The 25,730-nt window shown below is 47.3% G+C and overlaps 1 protein-coding gene across 1 annotated transcript; it reads left to right on the top strand.

Annotated features, from left to right (window-relative positions):
- The first annotated feature begins 6,770 nt into the window (after nt 1–6,770).
- On the top strand, nt 6,771–22,714 carry FGF17 (fibroblast growth factor 17). Its single transcript, XM_050940328.1, has 5 exons — nt 6,771–6,805; nt 6,954–6,990; nt 15,213–15,390; nt 20,402–20,508; nt 22,418–22,714. Exons 1-5 carry the CDS (start codon nt 6,771–6,773, stop codon nt 22,712–22,714), a joined length of 654 nt encoding a protein of 217 aa, XP_050796285.1.
- Nucleotides 22,715–25,730: the final 3,016 nt, after the last annotated feature.

Raw genomic sequence — 25,730 nt, 5'->3', positions numbered from 1 at the left:
GGCATTCCACAAAGGCTGAGACGTTTGAAGGAAGAGGCAGCAGGAAATCAAGTGCATTCCATGCTCTTGCAGGGAAAGGCACCGGTGTGTGCACAACTGTATTGCATACACCCCGTCATGTGTACAAATGTACATGCAACAGGAGATCATGTATTGCATCCACCATTCAAACCAGGATCCAAAGCGTCAGTTGTGGGAGGTCCTGGGAGAGATGTTCCTGACCTGCTCATGTGAATTCTGAAAGTCATGGGTCTGGGTAACAGTAGATGGGAAGCAACTGCTTTGTGGCTGTTACTTGTGCCCCAGCACTGTCCAGCTGGAGGTTAAAGGTTCTCAAACCCTGAAGCGCACTCCAGTGATAGAAGTGATGATAAAATCCTTTGTGCCTCTATGGTTCCCTCCATCTGAGCATCTCAACGCACTTTGCACATACTATTGAAATAACCCCTTGGGTAGTAGATCAGGATCAGCATCCCCATTTTACAGGATGTGAAAACTGAGGCACAGAGCATGGAAAGGACTTGCCCAAGGGTCCACAGAGAGTCAGTGGCAGAGCCAGGAAGCCTGAGTACCTGCTGTAACCACTACACAATACTCTCTCCTAAAGAAATGAACAGAATCCAGGTGTTCTGTCTCCCAGTCCCCTGCTCTTACCTCAGTATCCATTCCTCCTTCCCTGGATTTCCAGATGAAGCTTTCCCCCTGGAAGTGAGGGAGAGACACAGCCATGTCTACCACTTTTCCCTTTCCCCAGGATCCCTATATGGGCCATTTGTTCCCTTCCTTGTCCGAGTCCATCCCATGCAGCTGATGTGCACATCAGGGAGGATTGGGGGTGGGGTGTAGAAGCTGATCCCTGATAAGCTGCTGCTAGCCAGTTCCCTAGGTGATATTAGCACCTCTTCCCAGGGCAATCATCACATGAGACAAAGCATTCCCATACGAGAAGCCTAGGGAAAGAGGAAGCCATGGGAGCTGGCGCTCCCCCATTACACACACAAGCCAGAGGGAAGATCAACACTTTTGTTTATTTTAAGCTGCATTTTGTGGTTTGGGGGAAACTTCCTGAATGGGGGAGGTGAGAAAGTACCAGGTGAGGCTTAATTTGGGTTGTTAGCACCAAATCACATCTTCCCCCCAATACTAAAACTTCAAAAGGGGGAGGGTGTCTGCATGCTCCCAGCCCTGCTCAGCACCCTCTGCTGGGCTCCTTCATCATGGTGGTGGTGGGGGGGGGGGGCAAAAAGAACCCAAGAAAATCCTATGCCCTCACTAGCCCTTTCCACCCATGGAACCATTGTATGGCCTGCTCTGCACTGCAGGTTTCGGACACCGATGTTCAGGTACCCACATGACTGCCCTAATGCAAACCCCTAGTGGAGCCAGGGAAACCTGGGAAGGCAGTGTTACTTAGTGGATATCGCACAGCATTCACACTCAGGAGACCTGGGTTCTATACTCACTTCAGTCACTAGCCTAGTGAATGACCGCGAGCAAGTCACTTCCCCCATGCCTCAGTTTCCCCACCTGCAAAATGAGGCTAATGATACTGATGCCCTTTGTAAAGTGCTTGAGATCTACTGATGAAAAGAACTAGGGATTATTATTTGCAGCTGCATTGTTTATCACTGCTTGAAACCAGGATAAGCTGCATGGTTCAGAACAGGGCTTGGAGCAGCTTTGTCTGTCTGCACTAGGGGTTAGGGAGTGGGGCAGCTACCGCAAATGGGTCACAGCCCCACTGTCAACAAGGCCTACGTTAGTCTCTTCTATAGCGGTTCTTAAACGGAGCAGAGTATCGTCATCTCCATTTTGCACATGGGGAAACTGAGGTACAGAGTGTGAAAGCGACTTCTTATTATCTATATTACAGCAATGCCTAGAAACCCTGATCAGGGCCCATTGCACTCAGTGCTGTATCAACATACATGAAGGAAAGGTCACTGCCCCGAAGATCTGAACAAAGAGTAAATGGACACAAATCAGATGTCAAGAATTGTAACATTAAAAAACCAGTCGGCAGGACCGGTGCTACCATTTAGGCGACCTAGGCAATGGCCTAGGGCGCCAGAATTTTTGGGGGGCGCTATTTTTCCCAGGGGGCGGCAGGCGGGTCCAGTGGACCTACCGCAGTCATGCCGGCGGAGGGTGCGCTGATCTAAAGGCTCTGTCGGACCTACCGCAGTCATGCCTGCGGCAGGTCCACCAGAGCCTTTAGACCAGCGGACTGCCCGTCGGCGTCACTGCGGCAGCTCCACCATAGCCTTTCCAGCAGCGGACCGTCCACTGCGGTAGGTCCACCGGACCCTCGAGGGGCGGCGAAATGGCCATCCACCTAGGGCGTCAGAAACCCTGGCGCCGCTCCTGCCAGTCGGAGAACACTTCAACTTCCCTGGATGCTCAGTTACAGACCTAAAAGTCGCAATTCTTCAACAAAAAAAACTTCAATAACAGACTCCAATGAGAAACTGCAGGACTGGAATTAATTTGCAAACTGGACACCATTAAATTAGGCTTGACTAAAGACGGGGAGTGGATGGGTCATTACACAAACTAAGAACTATTTCCCCATGTCAATTTTTCCCCTACTGTTACCCACACCTTCTTGTCAACTGTTTGAAATGGGCCATCCTGATTATCACTACAAAATTTTTTTTCTACTACTGATAATAGCCCACCTTAATTGATTAGTCTTGTTATAGTTGGTATGACAACCCCCCTTTTTTCATGTTCTCTGTATATATATATTTTCCTACTGTATTTTCCACTGCCTGCATCTGATGAAGTGGGTTTTAACCCATGAAAGCCTATGCCCAAATACATTTGTTAGTCTCTAAGGTGTGCCAAGTATCCCTCGTTCTTTTTCCAAAGACCCGAGAATCCATTAGAAGGCAATAAGTGTAACGAGCAATACAGGCTTGTCTACACACAAAATGTCCTGGTGTTTGGGAAGAATGGAGTTAGGTGACGTGAGACTGAATGTGATTTGTCCTGGTCTGCGCTCTGCACTGTCAGCTCCTCACCGTCCTGTTCAGACATGATCTGATCTGCAGAACGGGCAAGCTGTGGGAGGCCAGAAGGGGAGCATGGGGAATAGTGAGAGTCACCCAACTCACTCAGAGCTCAATCTCCTTCTTTGGCCACCAGCCCCCCCGCTTCAGCAGCTGACTGCTTTGCATTAGCACCTATTTCTGGGATATGGTAGGTCACCTTTGAAGTACACAATAATACATTCGTTTCTGTAGCACCTTTCATGCCGAAGTGTTTAGTAAACGGAGGGCAGGTCCACCAGTGAAATGGAGCCATCTCTGGAGCAAAAGGCAGCAGTAGTTTAATAGTGCACAGCAACACTAGGCAGCACTTTGGGACTTAATAAGGGGCATTATCTAGATAACTGTCAAAGGTATTTATAAGGCACTTATCACCTTAGTATCCAAGGGCTGAAGCAAATGGACCATGAAGAGATGCAAGCCCTTAGTCTTCTGATGTGAAGTCAGATACCCGATCCATTAGGCCACATGGTCACACAGCATGCTAGGGGGTATTTTATGCCTTTCTCTGAAGTATCTGTTGTCGATCACTGCAGGAAACTGAAAGGGAAGGTGTGGAGCTGTTAGTACGGGACTGACTGTGCCCATGAGTGGGTGTCATGCCAGCATGGAAGTGACTATGCTAATGCCTTGCGTTAAGCACCTGATGTTTCCAGAGGCCCAAGCAGACTCCAAATGAGCTGAGCGCTCATGCAATTGATTAAAAAGTGTTACGGTTTCTTTTCTGACAAGGCTGACTCTGTGTGGAGTGCTTACCAAACCTAGAAGGACCATTGCTCCGGTCTGAGACGGCGTGTCGTTACCAGTGCTCCAGAAGGGGTATATTTGATCATAAAGGACAAAGGTGACTGTGCTCGGGAAGCCAATCACACTTTATAATCAGGACATTCCAATGGCAATATAATTATAGTGCAGTCACAGGGTGGTTATGCTTTTTGATATGTAATTCATATAGCTAGAAAGTTTATTACATGACTGGGAATGACTAGAGTGTATTAATATACATGGATTCTACTAGTATATATGAATTAGAGGGGTAATAAGAAGTAACTCAGCCATGAAGATAAAGTCACATAACTGGAAGGTTATGATAATTGCACACTGAGAGCCAAAACTGCCGTGTAACTCTCCTGTAATTGTAATAACCTTATTAGAAAGGGTGACTGAGATATCTAGCTCTAAAGGAACCCTTGGTTAGAAAGGCCCAGGTTTGCTTTAGAGATACATTTCTCAAGCAGTGGCTTCAATTAATACAGTGGCTTCTGACCAAAGATCCAAAAGCAGTCACCACATATTACCCAATGAAGTCTCATAAGCCTCCTGTATGGTAGGTCCGTATCATATCCCCATTTAAGAGTACCAAAGCACAGGGAGATGAAGGGACTTGCCTGAGGTCTCGCAGTGAGCCAGTTGCAGAGCAGCTAGATATGGCACTTAGGAGAGTTCTGACTTGCAGCCCCCTGCTCTTACCACTACACACACTCCCTCCTGGAGCCAGGTATGAGCCCAGGAGCCCTGGGTCCCAGTCTCACGATCTGCTGTTAGAGATGCTCCCTTCCAGAGATGGCCATAGAAACAAGGAGCCATGACTCCCAGAAACGAGTGCCAACCACTGGAAATAACCTTGTAGGCCGGTGCATGTGGTTGATGTGTAGCTGAACTGGGGGGCACTGAGTGTGATTGGGGGTACACTGTAGAGTTTCTGAGTTGAATGGGGGCACAGCTACTCCTCCTGAGGCTTTCAGAGCATGAGATGGCCTGGTCTAAAGGGGTGTTTCAGTCTCAGTCCTGGATTTGAGCTCCTTTTATGGGAGCTTTTGTAGCTCTGAGCTCCCTTCTGGGTCCCTTTCAGCACTGCCTGAGTGTGGCAAAACCCCAGACCAGCACCTGGGCTCAGTAGTGCAGGCAAAGAGCATTCAGAGGGAGACAACCGAATTCCAGTGGCAGAGGGCCTGGGCAGGAGCTGGCTTGGTTTCCCAGATTGTCCCCCCTTCCGCTATGATCTCCGCTTCCAGAAAGCGCCACTTACGCCAACCACGCAATGGCAGCTCAGTGCCTGCACCCCCCACCTTCACATTCCAGGGGAGCAGAGAGTGTCCGTGACAGGGGGTTGAGTGGGGGCAGCAAGGACTCCCAGGGAAGGAGTGTGGAGAGAAGGGAGTACACCTTTCATTTGCCAGGCAAACACAGAGGCTTGATTCTCACAATAAATGGCAGGCGGCCACCGAGTTGGCCTGGGGCAGTGATACCAAATGGACACACTGTATCAAAGCCCATCGCCTCTGGAGAACACTGCTCTGGACACAGATAAACAAAGTATTGGCTATTGGCCCACGTCTGTCTGCTGTCAGGCTCCTCCCCATGTAGGTTTTAGCCTGACTTCTACTGAGAGATGCCTGGGCTCTTCTTTGGCACAACCCCAGGGCCAGGGTGGGAGAGTGCCAAAGGTCACCTGTGGTTGGGAGCATGTTAGGCCACTAGCTAGAGCTGCAAGCTAGCCCATCACCTCCCACTGCAAGGAACCAGGGAACCTGCGACCCCCTCTGCAGTGGGTTGCTAGCCATTCATCTTTGCAAGGGGAGGCACAAACCTCCTGGGGCATCACTACATGCAGGATGGGAGGGGAGTAACTGTATTCCTTCCCCCAAAAGACATAAGTTACCAGCCACCTGATGCTATTGTATGATGTTGGCCAAGGAGCCCCCCTTGTCCCCAGCTCCCATGCTCTGCGCCCCAGCTGAGCTGTTGAACTCCAGGGCTTGTGGCTTTCCTGCACAGATGCCCCAGCACAGTAAGTTAAAAGCAGCAGGTAGCCACTACCATAGGCGCATGCCCCTCCTATGCCAGGTGTGTGCTGCTGGGAGTAGGGGATCAGATGAGTCAATCACCTTCTCCCCACTTCTGTTAATTCAGGTTGGTTTCTCCAACTTGGGGACACAACAAGCGCTCTACTAAGCTGCCTCCCCCACCCTCTTTCTCCTCCCTCACAGGCTCCTGCTAGGTAAGGTTCCTCCTTCCTTCTCCAGCTGCTGACTTGCAGAGAAGCCAGAAGGGAAGGTTCTGCCCCTGTCTGCAGAGACTCTTCCAAGCTTTCAGGGCTGACACATGGGAAGTGCTAGCAATAGCCTGAAAGCAAGCCCCTGCTCCCTCACGTAATCTCTCTGTTGGATCCAAGCTTGGAATTTATTGGAGCCTGAGCCTCTCAAGTGTCTTCTCCTCCCCAGATGGGAGCACCTTGCCTTGAGCCACCTTCCCATGTAGGAGGAAGCAGCTACCAGGCTGCAGGAGGGATGCAACCCAGTGAATAATCTGAGGAAAGCAGCAAGTTTCTATTTTGGGGAAGGGTGTGGTGGGGAGGAAAGGGGAAATGGATGAAACAAACTTGGATGCTATGAAGGTTCTTCAAGCACAGCAAGGACCCTGGTAAAGATTAAAAAAGAAAGGAAGGTAGAAGACGGATGCGCTGCTCCAGCCATCTCCATGCACTGCATCAATTCTTGTTCCAAGAACTTTATGATCACATGTGGTCTTAAAGGTGCAAGAAGTGGGGTTGTTTTTTTCTGACACCTCCTTTCCTGCTGTTACTGGGGGTTTCAACCCCAGGAATGTGCCAGCGTTAACAGATCTTTGCAGCTTTGGGAGATTTTGAGAGCACTCAGCTCTGAGCTGATTTAGTTCATTTTATGTATTTATCTCTTTTTTTTTCTTTTGGCAAGCGACATGCAGCAGTACGTCAGCCTCCAAAACCTTTCCATGTAAGCGCTTTCTTCTTTCCTCCCAGCTAGCTTTGTTCCAATTATTTGCAACAAGGTTTAATCAATAGTGTATTAGTAGTAGACAGAATAACCCCCAAACAAAACCCTGTGTATTTTTTTCCTCTCTCTCTTTTGTTTCCAAATACAGATGTTTCCAGCTCTTAATGCTCTCCTGTCAAACCCAGGTACGTTTGCAACAGACTGTCTATTTTACTAACCAATTCCCCCCCGCCCCCCAAAATGCAAAAAGTCAGCTTACGTTTTTTTCGATTTACTTGTGAAGTTTTTTCTTTACAACAAAACCAAATTGTTTAAAGACACCGGGCTGCAATATCTTTCAAACCCAAAGTGCCCAAAGCTCTTTTGGAAACTAGAGTAATTGCTTTTTTTTTCCCTGTGGTGCATTGCTTTAATCCTAAAGGTGGCATGTATTGGTTTGTGTGGTGCTTGAAAATAAATTGGCTACTGTTGTACTCTCAACAAATCAAAATGTTACCTGTGCATTCTATTTTGCTAATGCTGACAATACTGATTTATTATTCTTATTAAAGTTATTAAACATAGTACAGTTTTAAAAGGTAAGGAGCTCTCTCCTGCAAATACCTATGCACATGGGTAACTTTACTCATATGAGTAAAGCTAGGGGCTAGATTCTAATCGCAGACCAGCATCGCTCAGGAGTAACTGTACTGACAGTTCAGAATCTTGCCCAAGGAACTCAAATGGCACTACTCAGGTGAGTAAAATTACTTATGTGCATGTTTGAAGGTTCAGGACTAATTGTAGGACTGGATAATCATGGAGGTAAGACTAATTATTTTAATTGTTTCAGAAATGATATTGTGTCTATCTAGGAGTAGATGTAATAGACAATTAAGGTTAAAGGGATTGCTCTTCTGTGTAACCGCTCACAGGATTGGGCCTTAACCCCTAGATAACAGGTATGTTGTCCTGTATAGGAACCCAGTGTATTTCGTTAGAATACTGCTCATTGAGGGGAAATGCTCCATTCCAGAAATATATAAAGTTGAGATTTTTGGGACCTAAGTCTCCTCTCATACCAGTTTCACACCAGTGTGACTCCATCAGGCCAGATCTGCAGCTGGTGTAAATCAGCATTGATTTCAGTGGAGCTATCCCAATTTATACCAGCTGGGGATCTGTCCCAATCACTTCAGTGGAGTTACTTCTGATTTACACCAGCATGATATGTGAGAGCAGAACCAGGCCCATTAGTTTTAAATCCAAAGTCAGAGCAGCTTCCTGTGGCTTGGGGTTTAACCCCCCATTCCTTTTAAAGATGCAGTGTCCCTTTTTGTGATCTCAATAAAAGCCGGGGCTATTAAAATGCACTGTTCCATACCAGCACCCTCTCAGCTAGACTCCAAACCATTTTAACAGGCCAGCCTTGGATTCCTTAACATGCACTCCAGACTTTTTTAAGGTAAATGCCTTTGAAAACAAGAGGGTAACGGAGGTGCCTTTGATGGGGACAGAAACACTCCCAAAGCCTCTAAAGTGAATTGAGATCCTAGACCCTTCCCCACCCCCCCAACACACACACTCACACACAAAGGCTCAGGGATGCAGCCTGTTATGGAGCAGAAATTAGCACAATGGTGTTGGGTCTGGTTTATTGCCCCCTTGGGGGCGGGGGGCTGATTTGATGGCACTGTGACAGGTAGTGTGGAGCTCTCCCTTGAACTGCTTGCCTTTCCCCCACTGAGGGTGTAAGGCAGGCGGGGCAGGAGTAGGGGCAAGCTGGCAAAGGCCAGAGCCATGCTTGAGCTCCTGTGTGATGAGCAGCTGTCTCTGGGAGGCTGATCACCAGTTCCTTTGGCAGCAGCAAGGGGTCGATCCCCCCCAGCGGCCACACTAAAGACCTGTGAAGATTCCACATAGATAATGTTTGCTGTGATCTCTGCTAGACCCTCTCTGTTCTCCTTTGTGAGGGAGGTGGGGAAGAGGTGGGGAGGGGAGAGAGAGAGGTTTTGCCCTGTGATCTGAAATGAGCAGAGGCTGCTGAATGCTGAAGGAAAAGGTGGGAAAGATCACTCAAGGAGAGAATGAAGCAGAAGCCAAGAAAAAAAAAATAGGCAAGAGGATTTTTGATGAATTAAAAGGAAGCAGCTCCAGGAACTCACGGAGAGGAGATTTCTACCTGGCTTCTTCCCTGCATTCATCCCTCCCCCAGAGGAACGCTCAAGTCCCCCGTTGTCAGGGTTCACAGGTCCAACATGATGCTATGAGTCCTGATGAATGAGGACAGACAGCAGCCGGTCTAGGAAGAGTCCCCATTGAGCTCAGTTGAGTTGAGACCCAGCTGAATTGAGGCAGATCAGGGGAGGGACGGTGCAGGAGAGCCCTGCTCCAGAAGCCAGCCTGAGTCGAAAGGAGACAATTGCCCTCTTTGCCAAAGGGTCTGGTCCTGTGAGGTGCTGAGTGCCTGGGACCCCCAGAGAAGTTTACAGGATCGGTGGGGGCTCAGCCTCTGGGCAGGACTAAACCATTCACCTGATCACAGCTGTGCAACACCAAACTCTTCAGAAGTGACTCTTAAGTGCCCTGCTTGGGAAACCTTAAAGGCTCCTGATTTCCAGACCATGCTGAGCATCCACCATCTGAAAATCAGGGCCCTTTAAAGTGTCTCATGTTGCACTCCGATAAATGGAGGCATCCAAAATCACTAGTCTCTTCTTAGTCTCTGTTGGTCTCATCCTACATAGGGCTCCTTGGGCCACCCTCATTCATGTTGGTGAGCACTCGCACAAGCACTCATGGAGTCAGCGAGGCTTCTCGTCTAAGGGTGCACAAGTATGAGTTAGTGTTGTACAATCAAGTCTGTTGTGAATGTCCTGCCTTTCATGCTTCACCATAAATATAATAGGAGTACTTGTGGCACCTTAGAGACTAACACATTTATTTGAGCATAAGCTTTCGTGGACTACAGCCCACTTCATCAGATGCGTCATGCTGTAGCCCATGAAAGCTTATGCTCAAATAAATGTGTTAGTCTTTAAGGTGCCACAAGTACTCCTGTTCTTTTTGTGGATACAGACTAACACAGCTGTGGCTCTGAAACCTGACAAATATAATAGTCACTCTTTAAGGGTCCATTCAGAAATTGTTTATAAAGGATTAATACATGATTAACAGCTGTTACAAGCATGTGACAGGTATGAGCAGCCTACAGCATGGATGTTTATAAGCACGTCAGTAGAAGGTGTAATAGACGGTTGTAAGCCATGGTCATAAGCAACCTGTCATCCCACTGGACTCTGAAAAACCATTTATTAAAGCATCTATTAACCATCTTGATAGAAAGTGTGACCATAATATAAAATAACAGAGGATAGCTCCCACTTATGGTCAGATTTGCAAAACTGCTCAGCACGTAATGGAATCAGCTTTTTGGAAAATCCGGGCCTGATAGTGTGTTCTGAGCCTGTCTGAAAAATCTGGTAATAATGTCACAAGTAGGTCTATGAAACATACCCTAGCACACGGATTTACTGTAGAGAAGCTATTAATACAGGGAGAGCCAATCTGTGTTTAAATTACCAGTTTTTATTATTATTATTTATTATGTGTAGTGCTGTGGAAGACCTGGTCACAAACAGGAACCCCATTGCTGCCTTTCCTTTTATAGCAAGAAGTTCTGAGCCAGCCCAGTGGCCCATGTCACTGCTCTGTGAATGTTTCCGATGAGCTAAAGTTGGTGCTGTAGATAATCTCTGACCAGCACTCAGATTCCCAGAGAAATTTGGGACAGATTAAAGTGGTCCATAGACAGGGCCTGATCCTGCTTCAGCTGAAGTCAATGGCAAAATGCTCAGTGACCGGAATGGGAGCAGGGTTGTACACTATTTAGCGATAGGCCTTTAAGATCTTAGTTCTGCTATGGTAATAGCTGGGTGAAATCCTGGCCTCACTGAAGTCAGCTGGGGTAAATCACTGGTGTTCCATTTAAGGCAATGGAGCAACTTTACACAGCTGAGCATGGATTTACCTATGTGTCATGCACAAGCTAAAGATCTACATTCTAGCTGAGATTTTTAAAGATGGCTAAGTGATGTGGACTACAGCGGTTTAAAAAATCCAAGTATTTCAACATTTTTTTCCTAATATTCTCACAGAAATATTTTGGTTTTCAAGCAACAACAAAAGATTTTGTCCAGCTTTCGATGACCAATGTTGGTAATTTTTTCTGCTGTTGGTAAAAAGTTCAGGTTTTGAAAACTCTATTCTGAAAATTTTTGCTGCAAACAAAAAAAAATTCTAAACATTTTTTTAACCAAAAACTGAATATTTTTACAAAAATGTATTTCAGTTTCTGTGTTTTAAAATGAAAAATTCAGTCATTTTGACCAAACTAAAATGTTTCCACAAACATTTGTATTTTGGTCAAAAAGCTATTTCTTTCCCCTCCCCCGCCCCTCAAAAAGTTAAATTTAAAAAATTCGACCACCCAAATTGCGTGTCCAAATCTCTTAAGGAGCTTTGAAAATCTCAGTCTTAGCTCTTAAAATCAGGGCTTCCTACTCCACTTGCATAGAGATTAAATGAAGCCTTCTCATACCAATAAAATGCATAGTTAAAGACATTGATTGAAGTTTAACTGCTCCGTGATAGCTCTGTATCGTCATAGGGATTGAGGATTATCAGCATTGTAGTCAACCAGCATGTCTGTAGTAATTAGCTGGTATTTACCATATAATAACTCTTCTGTTGGGTAGCATGTGTTTCTGCTAGGGCATTAGCATAAGTCACAAAGCCTGTTTGGGTACAATACACACTTTATTTAGTAGCCTTTTGGAGTGCTCTGAACCACTCCAGGCTGATTCTGCTGTGAATTACACTGGTGTAAATCAGGAGTAATGCCACTGACGTTAATGGAATTATGCCAGTGTAAGTCTGAAAGGCTGAGCTTGAAATTCTGCTCTCACATCATCAGAATCTATAGTAGCTCCTGGCCAGTGGGGAGCAGAATTTGGCCCTCTCCTTTTAGTGTATCTTTGAGGAGAAGAGGGGGCAATTCGGTCGATATGCTGAGAGACACACACATGTTGGGAGGGTTACAGCACACAGTGTTTGCACGGAGATCCACAAACACATCTGTCTTCTCTGGTTTCCTGGAAGCTGAACCGGGGGTATTTACTGTTTAGCTGCTTTACCATACTGTGATTTGTAAGGCCTGACTAAGAAAGAGGCCCCTGCTCCTATACACGAGAGAGTGTGTGGATCGCTCAAGGTGATGTATGTTTTGTTGTTAGTCTGGGTTTTGAAGCCTTGATGTTCTTTAGCATTTCTGTCCCTCCCAGCCAGTAGTTCTTGTGCACAATTGTATGACAGGATTGCTTATGATAGGGGCAGGACTCAGGGACCTGGGGCTCACTTCCCGTTTATGTCTTATGTTCCTAAAAGTTCATGCTTCAGGGTTTCAGCCTGCTGCCTGCAGGGGTCAAGAAGGGATTCCTTCCCCCTCTCTCAATTCTTTCTGGGTTTTTTTTTTTTATTGTTGATCTCCTTCTTCTGTAGCGTCAGGGATGGCCACAGCTGGAGATGGGACACTGGACAGGGAGGACCAGGGCTCTGAGGTGGCACTGAGCATTCTCTCTCCCAGGTGCTTGGCTGGCTGGTTCTTACTCACATGCTCACTGATTGCCAGATGTGAAGTCTGGAAGGAAGGTTGGCAGTGACCTTGGGCAGGGGCGTTTGCCTGCCTCTTCAGCATGCGGGTGCGGGTCCCTTGCCAGAGTTATCTGGGTCTCTTTCACTTAACCATTTCCCTCCCTCGGACACTGACGCATCTCGATTCCTCCTGTTCTCTGCGTGTGGCACATCACAGTCTAGTCTCTGGCAGGCTGTCATACTTTGGTCGAGATTCAGTTGTTGGGTTTAGTGTGCAGGTAACTGGGTGGTGCTGGTGGCCTGTGATATACAGGAGATCAGACTAAATAGTCTTGTCGTCTCTTCTGGCCTTAAACTCTAGGTCATCAGTAGCTCAAACAATGGGCAGTAATACTATTGGTCCTTTGCTCTCTGAGACTCTGATATAACATCTGCTTCGGGATCCTGGAGGCACCTGGGAGGCTCTGGGTTCCAGGGGCACTGGGGTCCGGGGGCAGCCGGGAGGTTCTACAATGCAGTAGGATCCAGGGGGCAGCTGGGAGGTTCTTGGTTGCACTGGGGTCCGGGGACAGCTGGGAGGCTCTGGGTTGCAGTAGGATCCAGGGGGCAGCTGGGAGGTTCTTGGTTGCACTGGGGTCCAGGGGCAGCTGGGAGGTTCTTGGTTGCACTGGGGTCCGGGGGCAGCTGGGAGGCTCTGGGTTGCAGTAGGATTCAGGGGGCAACTGTGAGGCTCTGGTTGTACTGGGGTTCTGGATCCTAGGGCCAGCAGTGGTTTGCCCTTCACTTCTGGCATGAGTGTTGGCACCCATCAGCAACAGTGGTGGTGCCAGCGCATCAGCAGGCCCCTCTAATTCAGGTTCAGCTAACGTGGATCCGAAGTGTTGGCCATAGACTTTGAGTGCTACAGCTAACTTGCCATTCACTGATTTTCAGCCCCCCTTTTCTAGTATTTGTCAATACTGAGGGTGAGCCTGGCTCCCAGCAAGGGTCCTGAGGCACGCAGAGAAATGTGTGAGACATGTAGCAGCAGGCTTTGTGTGCTGATGGCACAATGAGGTTGTGGAAGTAGTGTTCTCTGTGACATACGCCTGCAGTTTGCATGGGCATAATCTTCCAGGAAGACCTTTGAATACACATTACTCCAGGGCCCCCGGCAATACAGCAGGGACAGGACAAGCCAATCCTTTATTCTATGATCACAGTCATGATAACTTCATGGGGGCTCTTGGGACTCATTCTTTGGGAAGAATTTAGCTTCTTTCCCACAGTCGTATTTCGCTCTTGTTCTGTTGTTACTAACGACAATAAAAGTTGGGGTGGGGGGGAGGAAGGGCGACACCTTTACTACTTCATCTGTTCTACTTTCTCCCCAGCTCCACTAACAAGTCCTGGGTTTGAAGAATCACACTCACAAGGTGGCCAGATGCCAGGATGATGGAATAGATAGAGATTTAGATTGGAAGCTCTTTAGGGCGGGGATTGTCTTTTTGTTCAATGTTGGTACAGCGCCTTGCACAATGGGGTCCTGATCCAGGACTAGGATTCCTATGTGCTCCAATAATACAAGTAAATAAATAATAGAGTGTTATAGTGGACATATGGATGATGATTATTTATGGTAGATGGAAGGTTTATATTAGATAGAGCATTATACTGGATGAATGGATGATATTTATATATGGAAGATAGAAGGTTCTGTTAGAAAAGCAGATACGTATATCTGATAGAGAGTAATATTACATATAACATATGGAGAGACTGCCGAACCAGCAGAGAGAGGGTTATGATGAATGGATGGATATATTTCTATAGACACAGAAAGAGAATCGTCTTCCCTTTAGCAATCAATTTCGCTGTCCCAGAGGACTAGGACTTTGTGGGTAATAAGGCACAGGAGACCATGACTCATAACAATCCCAAGTAACAAAGTAATAAGAGAAACAAGTGGAATTGTTTCTCAACAGGACGGGTCTCTGAGTTTCCAGGAGATGTGGGGGGGGTCTTGCTTAGGTAGGTATATTGCTAGAGAAAGGCACCAGATTATCCCTTCTTAGAAGATAGCCATCTGTGTATCACCAGAAAAGGAGCAGGATGGGGAGTAGCAGTGCAAGCTTTTACGCACACACAGCCTCTCACCCCTTGATCCACCCACCCACCCACGCAGCCTCTCATCCCTTGATCCAGCACCTCTACTAGCTGAGGGGAGCTGGGTCTCCAAGCCTCATTCAGTCCTCTGTTGAGCCTGCCAGCTAGTTCCATTTGTGGTGGCAGGTGTTATGGGCACTGGACTGAGACTCATCTCACCTAGGTCAGCTAACAGCCATCAGGCAGCAATGGCTTTGGTCACTGTCTATTCGAAATAGGGACAAACCAGAGATGAAAAGCTCCGTATCCCATCTCTGCCCCCCAGGATGTCCTGGAATCTGGAATGTATATACAGGTTTGCATGGAATGCAATGAAACTGCATGAGGACTCCGGCCTGGGGTGCCTCTAATTTCAAGCTAGGTCCCATCATGTATGTGAACTCCTCTCCAGAGTACCAAACTCCATCCCCTGTCATCTATGTCTTCTGACCAGGATGTCCCTTTGTTGGTTCCCAACTATATCCTAGCCATCTTCTTGGCATGCTCCTCAGGGTCCCAGACCCCATCCCACCACCTTTTGTGAGCAATCCTGCCCAGGATGGCCTAGTGATGGCTCCCGACTCCATATCCTCGCCATGTCTGTGGGGCTGTCCAAAACAAATTGATTTTATTTTTCCCTTTGTAAACAAAGGGGGAGAATCAACCGTCTCCTAATTTTAACCAGTACGTGAGGGACCAGGGCGCCATGACAGACCAGCTGAGCCGAAGGCAGATCAGGGAGTACCAGCTCTACAGCCGGACCAGTGGCAAGCATGTCCAGGTGAACGGCAAAAGGATCACCGCCACAGCAGAGGATGGCAACAAATTCGGTAAGAAGTTGGAGGTGCCCCCATCCTGCCAGAGCACATGGCCAGATCTCAGCCGTCTGTGATAGAAAGAAACTGGCTGGTGGGGAATGCACTTTAATTCTGAGCAATTAACCTGTGGCTATATCAGCCACATCTGGAAATGGTTGTCGGACCTGCAGAGATTCCACATCTGGGACCTAGTCAGAGAGGCCAGTGCCAACACAGGGATGAGTCACACTGCTTGGGTTAGATTGTGAACTCCTTGGGGCAGGGACCGCCTCTTTGTTCTATGTCTGTGTGGCACCTAAGACACCAGGGCTTTGATCCATATCTGGGGCTCCTAGATGCTATCACAATAGGGGATTATACACCTGCTGGGTTCTATTACCAGCTCAGGGAAGGGAGTGGGATTTAGTGTTTAAAGCAGGTTGTGTTGGGCATTAGGACTGTTCCCGGTTCAAGGAGGGAATGAGACCTAGTGTGTAAAACAGGGATGCCCGGAGTCATGAGTCCCAGATTTTATTCCCACCATTGCCTGTGAATCACTGTACCACATCCCTGCTCCATGCCTCAGTTTCTCGGTCTGTAAAGCGGGGATAACGGTACTGCCCCCATTCCTGGGAGCACTTTGAGACACTTGACTGAGACAGATAACTAGCATCCCTGGTACAGGGTAAGAAGGGTCACAAGGGTTGCTTTTGTATATATCCCCAAGGAAGAGACATAGACCAGGAGACCTTCCTGTTTCATAGCCACAGCTTCATTGGCAGTGCAACTAGCTGAAGATTGGTATGTATTAGAAACCGAAAGATGACTTCCTGGCAATTGAGAATATCCAGGAACCTGTGGCCAGCATTTTAAAAGGTATTCTGGTCTAATATACAAAACAGCCTTGCTAAAGTCACTCAAGTCCATCCCTAGTATGTTTGGGACTGAATCGCTAGGTGAAATCTTGAACCCATTCTTTTCAAAAGTCCCTTTGACTTGAGGATTTAATCTTTCATGTGAGAATCCAGCAAAATGTATGGATTGTTGTTTACATTTCCCTTTGTGGAAATATCTCTTGTAAAGGCAAAGTCCTGACTATCATCAGAGACTGTGATGCTTCAAACGTACAATGGCTTGTTATGGTAACAATCCAGCACTACTTTAGGGTCAATAGTCCCAGATTCTCCTCGGGGGTGAAGTTACATGCAACTCGCTCAATTTATATTCTGATCAGTTTATTTGGGGGTTAAACCTAAATCTGATCTGAAAGTCATGGTTCTGAGATCTTGTTTGGACTTCAGTTATGCACATGCTGGCAACTGGAAGATTAATACATCATCTTCAACTACCAGGTTAAATCAAAGATAAAAGCTTTAACTGGATTTAAAATACACCTAGGTCCTGCTCCCTTCCACTTCCGTGGGAGCAGGAATCAGATTGTATTGATAGTCTGTTAGAAAATAAAATAGGATGGTTCACAGTTTGTTCTGAAGATCAAATGAAGATTTAAAGATTCAGGGTTACAAAAAGCACAAAACAGGTCCATTTGTTTGGGGGTTTTGTAATTATTTTAAGGATTGACACAGATATTAATGGTTTTCAAAGGATGTTTTTTTCAAAAGCCAGAAGATAAAAAGAACAGTTTAAAGCATAATGATTAAAATTTATCCCAGAGGGGGGAATTCTTCTGTTTATTGAGGAATTGTTCAAGATCAGTTAAACATGACAATAAGGCTTGATCAAAAAACTAGTGGCAGGACAGCTGTAGCCAAATCAAGGAGAGGTGCTAAAAACTTAATTGCTCCATTTGATTCAAAGGTCTCATTATAAACAAAAAGGTGAATGTTTTCCCCCTGGAGTGCAGCAGATAAGAGAATTTGCAAAGAAACCTTGGTGTGAGCTTCCAATGGATCTTATGCACCATGTGCCAATTCCTGCACTTGCTTAGGAATCAGTCCAACTCCTGTTAAAGCCAGTGGCCCATTAGCTCCTCTGGGAGCTGGATTGTGGTCTTTATACCTGGAGCCAACCCCACTTAAGTCAAGGGAGTTTCATTCTTGTAACTGAGAGCAGGATTTGGTCCATAACTCCCCGTCGTCCAAGCGAAACTATGGCTCCCCTAATTCGCTTGATTTAGCAGCTGTAACAGACTAGTGCTAGGAGGCAGGCATAATGTTTTGTGCATTAAAATTAGATTCTGTTACTCATCCAAGTGTGGATAGAAGCTTTTCCTTAGAGGTTGTAACCAGAGATGGGCTAACAGCACAAAAATTTAGATTGGGATTTTGATCCCTCTTAAGGCAGGGGGTTTCAGCAGGGGGATTTTGGCTAGGGGCCCATCAGTAATTGGAACAAATAGAGTATTGGTCATAGGGACATAGGACAGGAAGGGACCTTGTGAGTCATCGTATGCCATTCCATTGTATAATCCTATTCATAAACGTATCAAGCTCCAACCCAGTTAGGTTCCTGACCCTGGCTACTCCCATTGGGAGGCTGGTCTAGACCCGCACTCCTCCGATTAGGAACCTGCTAATTTCCAGCCTGAATTTATTTGTGGCCAGTTTATTCCCATGGTTGTTCTGCCCATGTGGATTTTACATGGAAAGGGGGATGAAAGCCAAGATGCCTGAATACAAAACTGGCGGGACCCAGAACCTGAGGGATCTAGTTGTTTTATCATTGTAACTGGGCCATGTTCACTGTCCTGCACATCTATAACTGTACAGTTCACATCACTGTAACTGATACCTGGAGGGAAAGGCACCTGCAAAGACAAGCAGCACAATTGAATTTTTATGGCTAGGGACAATAGTCTGGGGTTTTCACCCCTCTGCAGAGGGCCTAACCCAGAAACCATGCACTGCTTGAGTCCCACTTAAGACCATTTTTGAGGGCTTAAGTGCAGTGTGCCCACCCCTCAAGCATTTGTAAATATTTCCCACCCCTAGAGGGTTCAAAAATTAAAAAGCATTCAAAATTTTGGAGGGTGGTGCTTCCCGGGCCCTCCAAAAATCATGAGATTGGCTTAAAAATCATGTTTAAAAAAAATTCTGAGGCTTTAGGATGCACACAGGTCATGTTTTCAAGCTTTTCCCTATAGCCAGGAGGGCTAGACTTTTTTTTTTCCTTTTTAAATGAAAGCTGAGAGTCTCATCTTGCAAATTAATCCTTATGCAGCACCTGGCACAATGGGGTCCTGCTCCATGAGCGGGGCTCCTAAGCACTACAATAATACTAGTACTACTGTACATAGGCATTATTCTGGCCCTTTGCACAGGGCTGAATTTCAACCTAGAACAGCATTACATTTTGCAGAAGCTGAAGCCCTCCTGCAGTAAATTATACTTGCTCACAGGCAATTTTGCTACTAAAATCTGCTATTCCCCTTTGCTCTGGCATTAGGCTTTAGAAACTGTCATGTGTTAAAGACTCCCAAAGATACCCCTGAATTTCCTTAATAAAAATACTTAATTTCTATTTAAAAAAAAATAAAGGCTGTTCTAAGCAGCTTGGAATTTAAGATAGCTCAACTCACCAGCTTCCAGGTACTACTGCTTTGCCCTTTCCAGATCTTTCTCCAGACAAACACAGATGCAGGCTATAGTTAATTAAACACAGGTGCAGGCTAGATCGTTCATTGCAACGATATAGGTATTGTTGTCTGTTCACAGAGGGTTCTAGTCAATAAGAACACATCAGGCCCCAGGTGTTTCTAAGTAAAGAATGGGGGGGGGGAGAAATGGATGCTCAGACAATTAACTCTTGACTGACTGGTCGAGAGTCTACACAGCAAAACACATACAGCGTGCAATGGTAATAATACTATGCATAGTCCCATGCTTTGTGCGACTTTAACCTTCTCTTTACCGTATGTTTTGATGATATTGAATACTGCCAGTGGCCATTTTTCCTCACATGCCCATGTGAAGGGTTTGTTCATTGTTACCTGGGACAGAGGCATAATTGCAATGTTATAATTACTATATTACTTCTGTCCTTGCCCCTAACAGCTTATACTATAACACACAACGGGTGGGAGAGGAAACAGAGAAAGAAGTTACTTGCCTGAAGACATACACTTGGGCCAGGAGTCAACCCTGGGTCCCCAATTTCTAATCCAATACGTTAGCCACTAGATCATGCTGCTTTTTGTAAATAGGTGCTTCCTTTATTTCCTGATTTGATCAAAGCAGCAGCCCTGGCTGCAGACTTGGCTTTCACCCTGTCCTCATAGATCCTTGAGGTAAGTGGGCAAGTTATCTGTGCTGGGTATGTGCTTCCATTTGCTTCTCAGATGAAAGGGATGGTGGATTGCTGGAGACCTAAGGACAGAACTGCAAACCAGAGGCTTAGACACTCTAGCCATCCCCTCTGGCAGCTTTCCTGCTGGGTTGCTCTCTAACTCTTATTTCTGTATCACAGCCCTGTTAGCTGGGGAGTGGAAAGCACCATGTGCTGGGACAATTCAATGAGATTTGTCCACACAGCCCCCCTCTGAGGCTGGGCACTGCTGTTATCCTCCTGATACAATGGGGACCTGAGGCACACAGAGAGCGAGGGTGTGCCTACACTTTGACACTAATCTCCAGCTCAAGGAGACCTATGCACCCTAGCCACATGCCTGTTGTTTGAGAGGCGTGCATATGCAGGGCTGTTAGACCCTCCACTGCAGCATGCACCCTCAGGTCCGTCTCCTTGAGCTGGGAATCCTACTGCAGCTCCAAGTGTAGATGTGCCCTGTGTATCTTGCCCAAGATCACCTGGGGAGTTTGTGGTAGAGCAAAGAAGTACTAGCCAGGTGCCCGAACCACTGGGTTATCTGTCCTCTAGAGCCAAGATAATGTAACTGCTGGTAGCGCAGTCTGTGTGTGCCGTTTGGTGTCATTTGTTTTTAACACACTCCCTATGCTCTTCTGGATCTCTCTGGGCCTGAGTGCACACAATGACCCCCGGCACGCAGACTGGCTGGCACGCACTCTAGCATCGGTGGAAGGAGTTTTGTTTTGTTTTCTCCCTCTCTCTCTTTCTCTCATCCTTGCAGCAAAGCTGATTGTGGAGACGGACACCTTTGGGAGCCGTGTTCGCATCAAGGGAGCTGAGAGTGAGAAATACATCTGCATGAGCAAGAGGGGAAAGCTCATTGGAAAAGTGAGTCACAGCAAGGGACACCCCACACCCCACCCCCTGTCCCCTCAGTGCTTCCCCCCCCCCCACGTCAAGAAACGTGGCCTTCAAACTTTATAAAGTGTTGGGATGCTGCCAGGGGAAGTGGTGGTGTCTCCATCTCTTGATGTCTTCAGATCAAGACTGGATGCCTTTCTGGATGAGATGCTTTAGCCAAACAGAAGTGATTGAGCCCAGTACCTGGGTAATGGGGTGAAATCAATGTGATCTGCAAGGGGTCAGACGATGATCTAAAGGTCCCTTCTGGCCTCCAGTGCCTGAATCTATAACATCTCTCTTCTTTATCGGGATCCATTTCCGAGAAGATAGAACCTGGCAAGCCCCCGCTGCTGTTTTTGTAGGAGCTGTATAAAAACAATGGGCTGGAACTTCAGCAGGTGTCAGTCAGAATAGCTCCATTAAAGTCAATGCAGCTAAGCTGGTTCATTCCAGCTCTGAGCTGGTTCACTCCAGCTGTGCTCATGCAGTCGCCCTGCAGGCTGTACCAGGGAACAGGCAAGTCATGCTTGGTCCCGCCGGTCTCATCGATGCTGCAGGAAATCAGCCCTTCCGTGCACACAAACACTAGCGCCTCTGCACTGCTCTGTAGATGTGCATTGCTCCATTGCTGCCCCATCTGGATGCTTCCTCAGACACTTTTCTTTCCACTTTGGAACAGGTGATTGGAAACTTTAGGCATCAGAGGCCCAGGTACTACCAAGGGCCATTCTCATTCTGCTGGAGACCTGGCTGGCATGGACAGGGCCCTGCTGTGGGGAAGTTCATGCTGCTGGAGTCCTGGTTAGCCCAGATAAGCATTACAGTGAGACAGAAAGACTGTAGGGTGCTCTCCCACTGCATCATATTGTCTCCTTGTTAATTGGAAGCTCCTTAAAAGAAGGCCCTGGGATTCGATAGCAAGCTACAGGAGGGAGCTTTATTGATGTTCGTGCTATTTCCAGAGAGCCCTGAGTAAACTCTCAAAGCCCCACATCATCAGGCTGTGGTCTTGGGATAGATACTCTGGGGTCTGGTTGTTCTTTGATTCTTCCATCATGCTGAGGAGAAAACAGAAGCTCTGCCCTAGGATGATATGTGGAGTGGGAGATCTATCTCAAGTAGCTGTCTGAGCAAAACTGCAAGTCAAAGGGGGACTGAATGACCAATGGGATTGAAAAGGGAGCAGAGGACATCAGTTCCAGTCCAGCTCTGGCTGGCAGGGGTTATAAGCCATCCCTGGTTGGTGGCTTGGGTGCCATGAATGTTCTACATGTCTACTGAAGGTGGGACAAGAAGCAATGGGCTTAATCTGCAGCAGGGGAGATGTAGGTTAGATATTAGGAAAAACTTTCTAAGTTAGGGGTAGTTAAGCTCTGGAACAGGTTACCAAGGAAGGTTGTGGAATCACTGTCATTGGAGGCTTTTAACAGCAGGTCATAGAAGTGGTCTAGGTTTGCTTGGTCCTGCCTCAGATTGGGTGTTGGACTGGATGACCTCTCAAGGTCCCTTCCAGCCCGATGATTCTATGAACCTGGTGAGTCTTAGTCCAGTTCCCACTGGATCCCAGAAAGCACACCCCCCCACCATTAGCATTATACAGCCCCGTTGTTGGGAGCCCCAGAACAGCAGCCAAGGACTGAATGGGACAGAGAGACTGGACTCTCCTCTTACCCCCGAGTGGTGGGGTTCCCTGCCTGGCAGGGACCTGGGAAGCCTGCCTGGCTTCCATAGGTCTGGCAACCCGGCACCTTCTATTGGCACTAAATTCAGGCCTTAATTCTGCTCCCACAAAGTCCAATGGCAAAACCAGTGGCCCAGGATCAGACCCAGCCTAAGAACACTTAACCCTTTCCCTGCTGGATTAACCCACTCTCTCCCTCTTCCTTCCCTCCAGCCCAATGGCAAGAGCAAAGACTGCATCTTCACTGAGATCGTTCTGGAGAACAACTACACAGCTTTCCAGAACGCCCGCCACGAGGGCTGGTACATGGCCTTCACGCGCAAGGGCCGCCCTCGGAAAGCCACCAAGAGCCGCCAGAACCAGCGGGAGGCACACTTCATCAAGCGCCTCTACCGCGGCCAGCTGCCCTTCCCCAACAACGCTGAGCGGCAGAAGCAGTTTGAGTTTGTGGGATCCTCCTCCCCGACGCGCCGGACGAAGCGCACCCGCACCCCTCGGCCCCGCACGTAGGGCCCTGCGCTTTGGATAGTGCCCCTCACCCCTGCTGTGCAGAGGGCTGGGCCGTCTCCGCTCCCCACACACAGACCCAGGCTGCTGCCCCATGCTGTATGTAGGGCTGGGCCGTCTGCCTCTCTGCACACAGATTCACTCTGCTGCCCCATTCCATACCTAGGACTGTGTGTCACTTGCACGCCCGGTGCCCACCACTAGCCCATGCTGCACGTTGCTGTGCATCCTGCCTTCCAAATGCGCCCATACCCATGCACACCCATTGCCCCAGCTGTACATAAGACTGTGCCCCCCAGCACCCTGCCACTCCCCATATTTTTTTTTTTACAAAGATGCTCTATTTTTATACTTTGATTCTGTTAGGCACAAAGAAATATTGACTCGAGAAGCAAGCATCAGGTGTGGGGGGGATAATTTTTTGTAAATAGATGTAACCCCAGGCAGGATTTCCCTTTGTTCTAGAGCACCCCTATAACAACTCCCAAGATTCAACACCCATTGCTTTGTCTGCCCTTCTGTACAGCGACCCCTGCTGGGAGGGCAGCAGACAGCAACTGGTTTTGGAGACTTTTTTCCTTTTGACCCTGTTCTTGGCATGACAGGTGCTAACTCCACCCTGACAGCCAAGTTCCTAAGGGACCAATCCTGGCAGCTGGTTGGGTTTTTTTATTCCACTACATGGGCTAAGCTCAAAACTTCTGGCTGGTGCAATGTTTTAGACTGTGGGCCAGTCTCCCCTTGTGGACGCAGTGGAACAAGACTGTCGACTGGACTGTAGGGAAGAATCCTGCCTTGGGATAGGGATGAACTACAGGACTTTTTTCTCCAGTGTGCATGGATGTGTCTAGCAAACAGACAGCTGATATGCAGGAGACTGTCTATATGGGTCCTAGGGCCAACAATTCCAAGTGACTTGGAAGCCTGTAGAGCAGCAGAAGGGTTGAGATCATCCTGCCTTCCCAGAAGGGTGGTAGATGTCTGTATGTCTATGGTACTTAGCTGGTCCCATTACTGTAGTCCCTCACAATCTGTACTATATTTATCCTCGCAACACTCCTGGAAGACAGGGCAGTGCTATTATCCCCTTTGTACAGAGGGGGAACGGAGACACAGAGAGATTAAGGCCTGGTCTATACTTAAAATTTAGATTGACCCATCTACGTCACTCAGGGGAATGAAAATATTTGCTCCCCTGAGTGCTGTAGTTAAACCGATCTAGGCCCTAGTATAGATGTGGCTAAGTCAGTGGAAGAATTCTTCCATCATCCTAGGAGGTGGATTATCTAGATGGAGGGGGAAAAAGCACCCAGTGACTGCCATATAGGTCACACAGGAAAGTCAGAGAAAGACCAGGGAATTGAGCATAGGTCTTAGCACTCTAACCACCGGGCCATCTTTCCCCTCCTGGTTGGTTATTACTCAGAGGGAAGAGGGTTCTGGGACTGAGGGGTGGGCGTTCCAGCATGGAAAAGGTTGAGCACCACCACAGTTGCAAAGGCAAGATCCCAGCACTTGTTTTCAGCTTGTCACAAGCCTCTTTATTTTATTTATTTTATTGTAGGGTTTTGACTTCCCTTCTTCCCTCAGTCAGGGACTTTCCTGTTGCTTCCAGAGACCAAATTCCCAACCACACTCCCACTTTGGAAGAGAAATAAAATGAGGAACCCCCGTTTGACTAGCCAGGGAGCGACCTGGCCTAGTGTCTATGGTTCCCTATCAGGTAAAGAGAAACCATTTTTAAGGTTTTTTAATACATTCCAATATTTTCTTAAAGAGTCGACTGTTGTCGCTTTAGGCCTAAACATTTAGACTTTGGGATCTTTAAAAAAAAAAAAACAACAACCTGAAATGAATAAAAATTAATGTCTTGGGTGTTTTTTTAATTTCAAGCACAGCATGTTTTGGGGGCTTGTCTGTATGTTTCTTTTGAGATGTAAGCATTGCTCTGCTGTACTGGAGACCCAAATGCCGCAGCAGCAGAGGGCTGATCTAGCTGCACTTCCCAAGCTGAGCAAAGTACAAAGAGTTAACTAAACTGCACACGTGGCAAAAAGCAAATGATTTTCCCTCTCCAGTGATTTCAGGCAGAGTAATCTTTGGCTCTATTTAAAGGGCTCTCTACACAACAGACGCTGTGCACAGGCCAGCCTATACAATCTAAGCTTTCGTTTAGCTACTATTGGTAACAATATGAAGTCAGCAGAGCGGGCTGGCAAATCGAGTATGTTCCCAACATCTATGCCAGGCTCGCCTCGTACTATCAGAGCTGAAGCCCACACTGTGCTGTCTTCATTGCTACTGTTACCCACACTATCTGGATTCAAGCTGGCTCAGTAGGCTGGCCCCTGCATCGCTTTTGCCCTAACACAGGTACGGATGTTTGAATTTGTTTAATGCCTTAGAATTGTTATCTTGATGGGTATTCCAGTGCCAGCCCCAGAATCCATTGTGCTGGAGGCTGCACAGAGGGATAGTAGGAGACAATCCTTGTGCCAAAGAGATTAGGGTATAATTTTCAAAATTGCCTGCGTGACTTGGGAGCCTCAGTCCCATTTTCAAAAGTAACTTAGGCCTTTAGGAGCCTGTGTTGTTTGAAAGTTAATGGGACTGAACATAAGAAAGCCGAACTGGGTCAGACCAATGGTCCATCTAGCCCAATATCCTGTCTTCTGACAGAAGCCAATGGCAAGTGCTTCAGACGGAATGAACAGAACAGGCAATTATCGAATGATCCATCCCTGTCGTCTACTCCCAGCTTCTGGCAGTCAGAAGCTAGGGACAGCCCAAGAATGGGGTTGCATCCCTGACCATCTTGGGTAATAGCCATTGACACTGCTACATCACTTAGGTGCTTTTGAAAATTTTACCACTACAGCCCAAATAGCCAAATCATAAGAAGGGCAGGGCAGGGTTGGGCGAGGGGGGAGGGGAAACTGAAGCACAGAAAAGTGAAGAGTCTTGTCCAAGGTCACCCTGCATGTCAGCAGCAGACCTGGCAATAGAAGCCAGATCTCTC

The sequence above is a fragment of the Gopherus flavomarginatus genome, chromosome 2 (genome assembly GCF_025201925.1).
Source record: "Gopherus flavomarginatus isolate rGopFla2 chromosome 2, rGopFla2.mat.asm, whole genome shotgun sequence".
In the NCBI taxonomy this organism is placed as follows: domain Eukaryota; kingdom Metazoa; phylum Chordata; order Testudines; family Testudinidae; genus Gopherus; species Gopherus flavomarginatus.
This window is presented reverse-complemented; position numbering and strand designations above follow the sequence as displayed.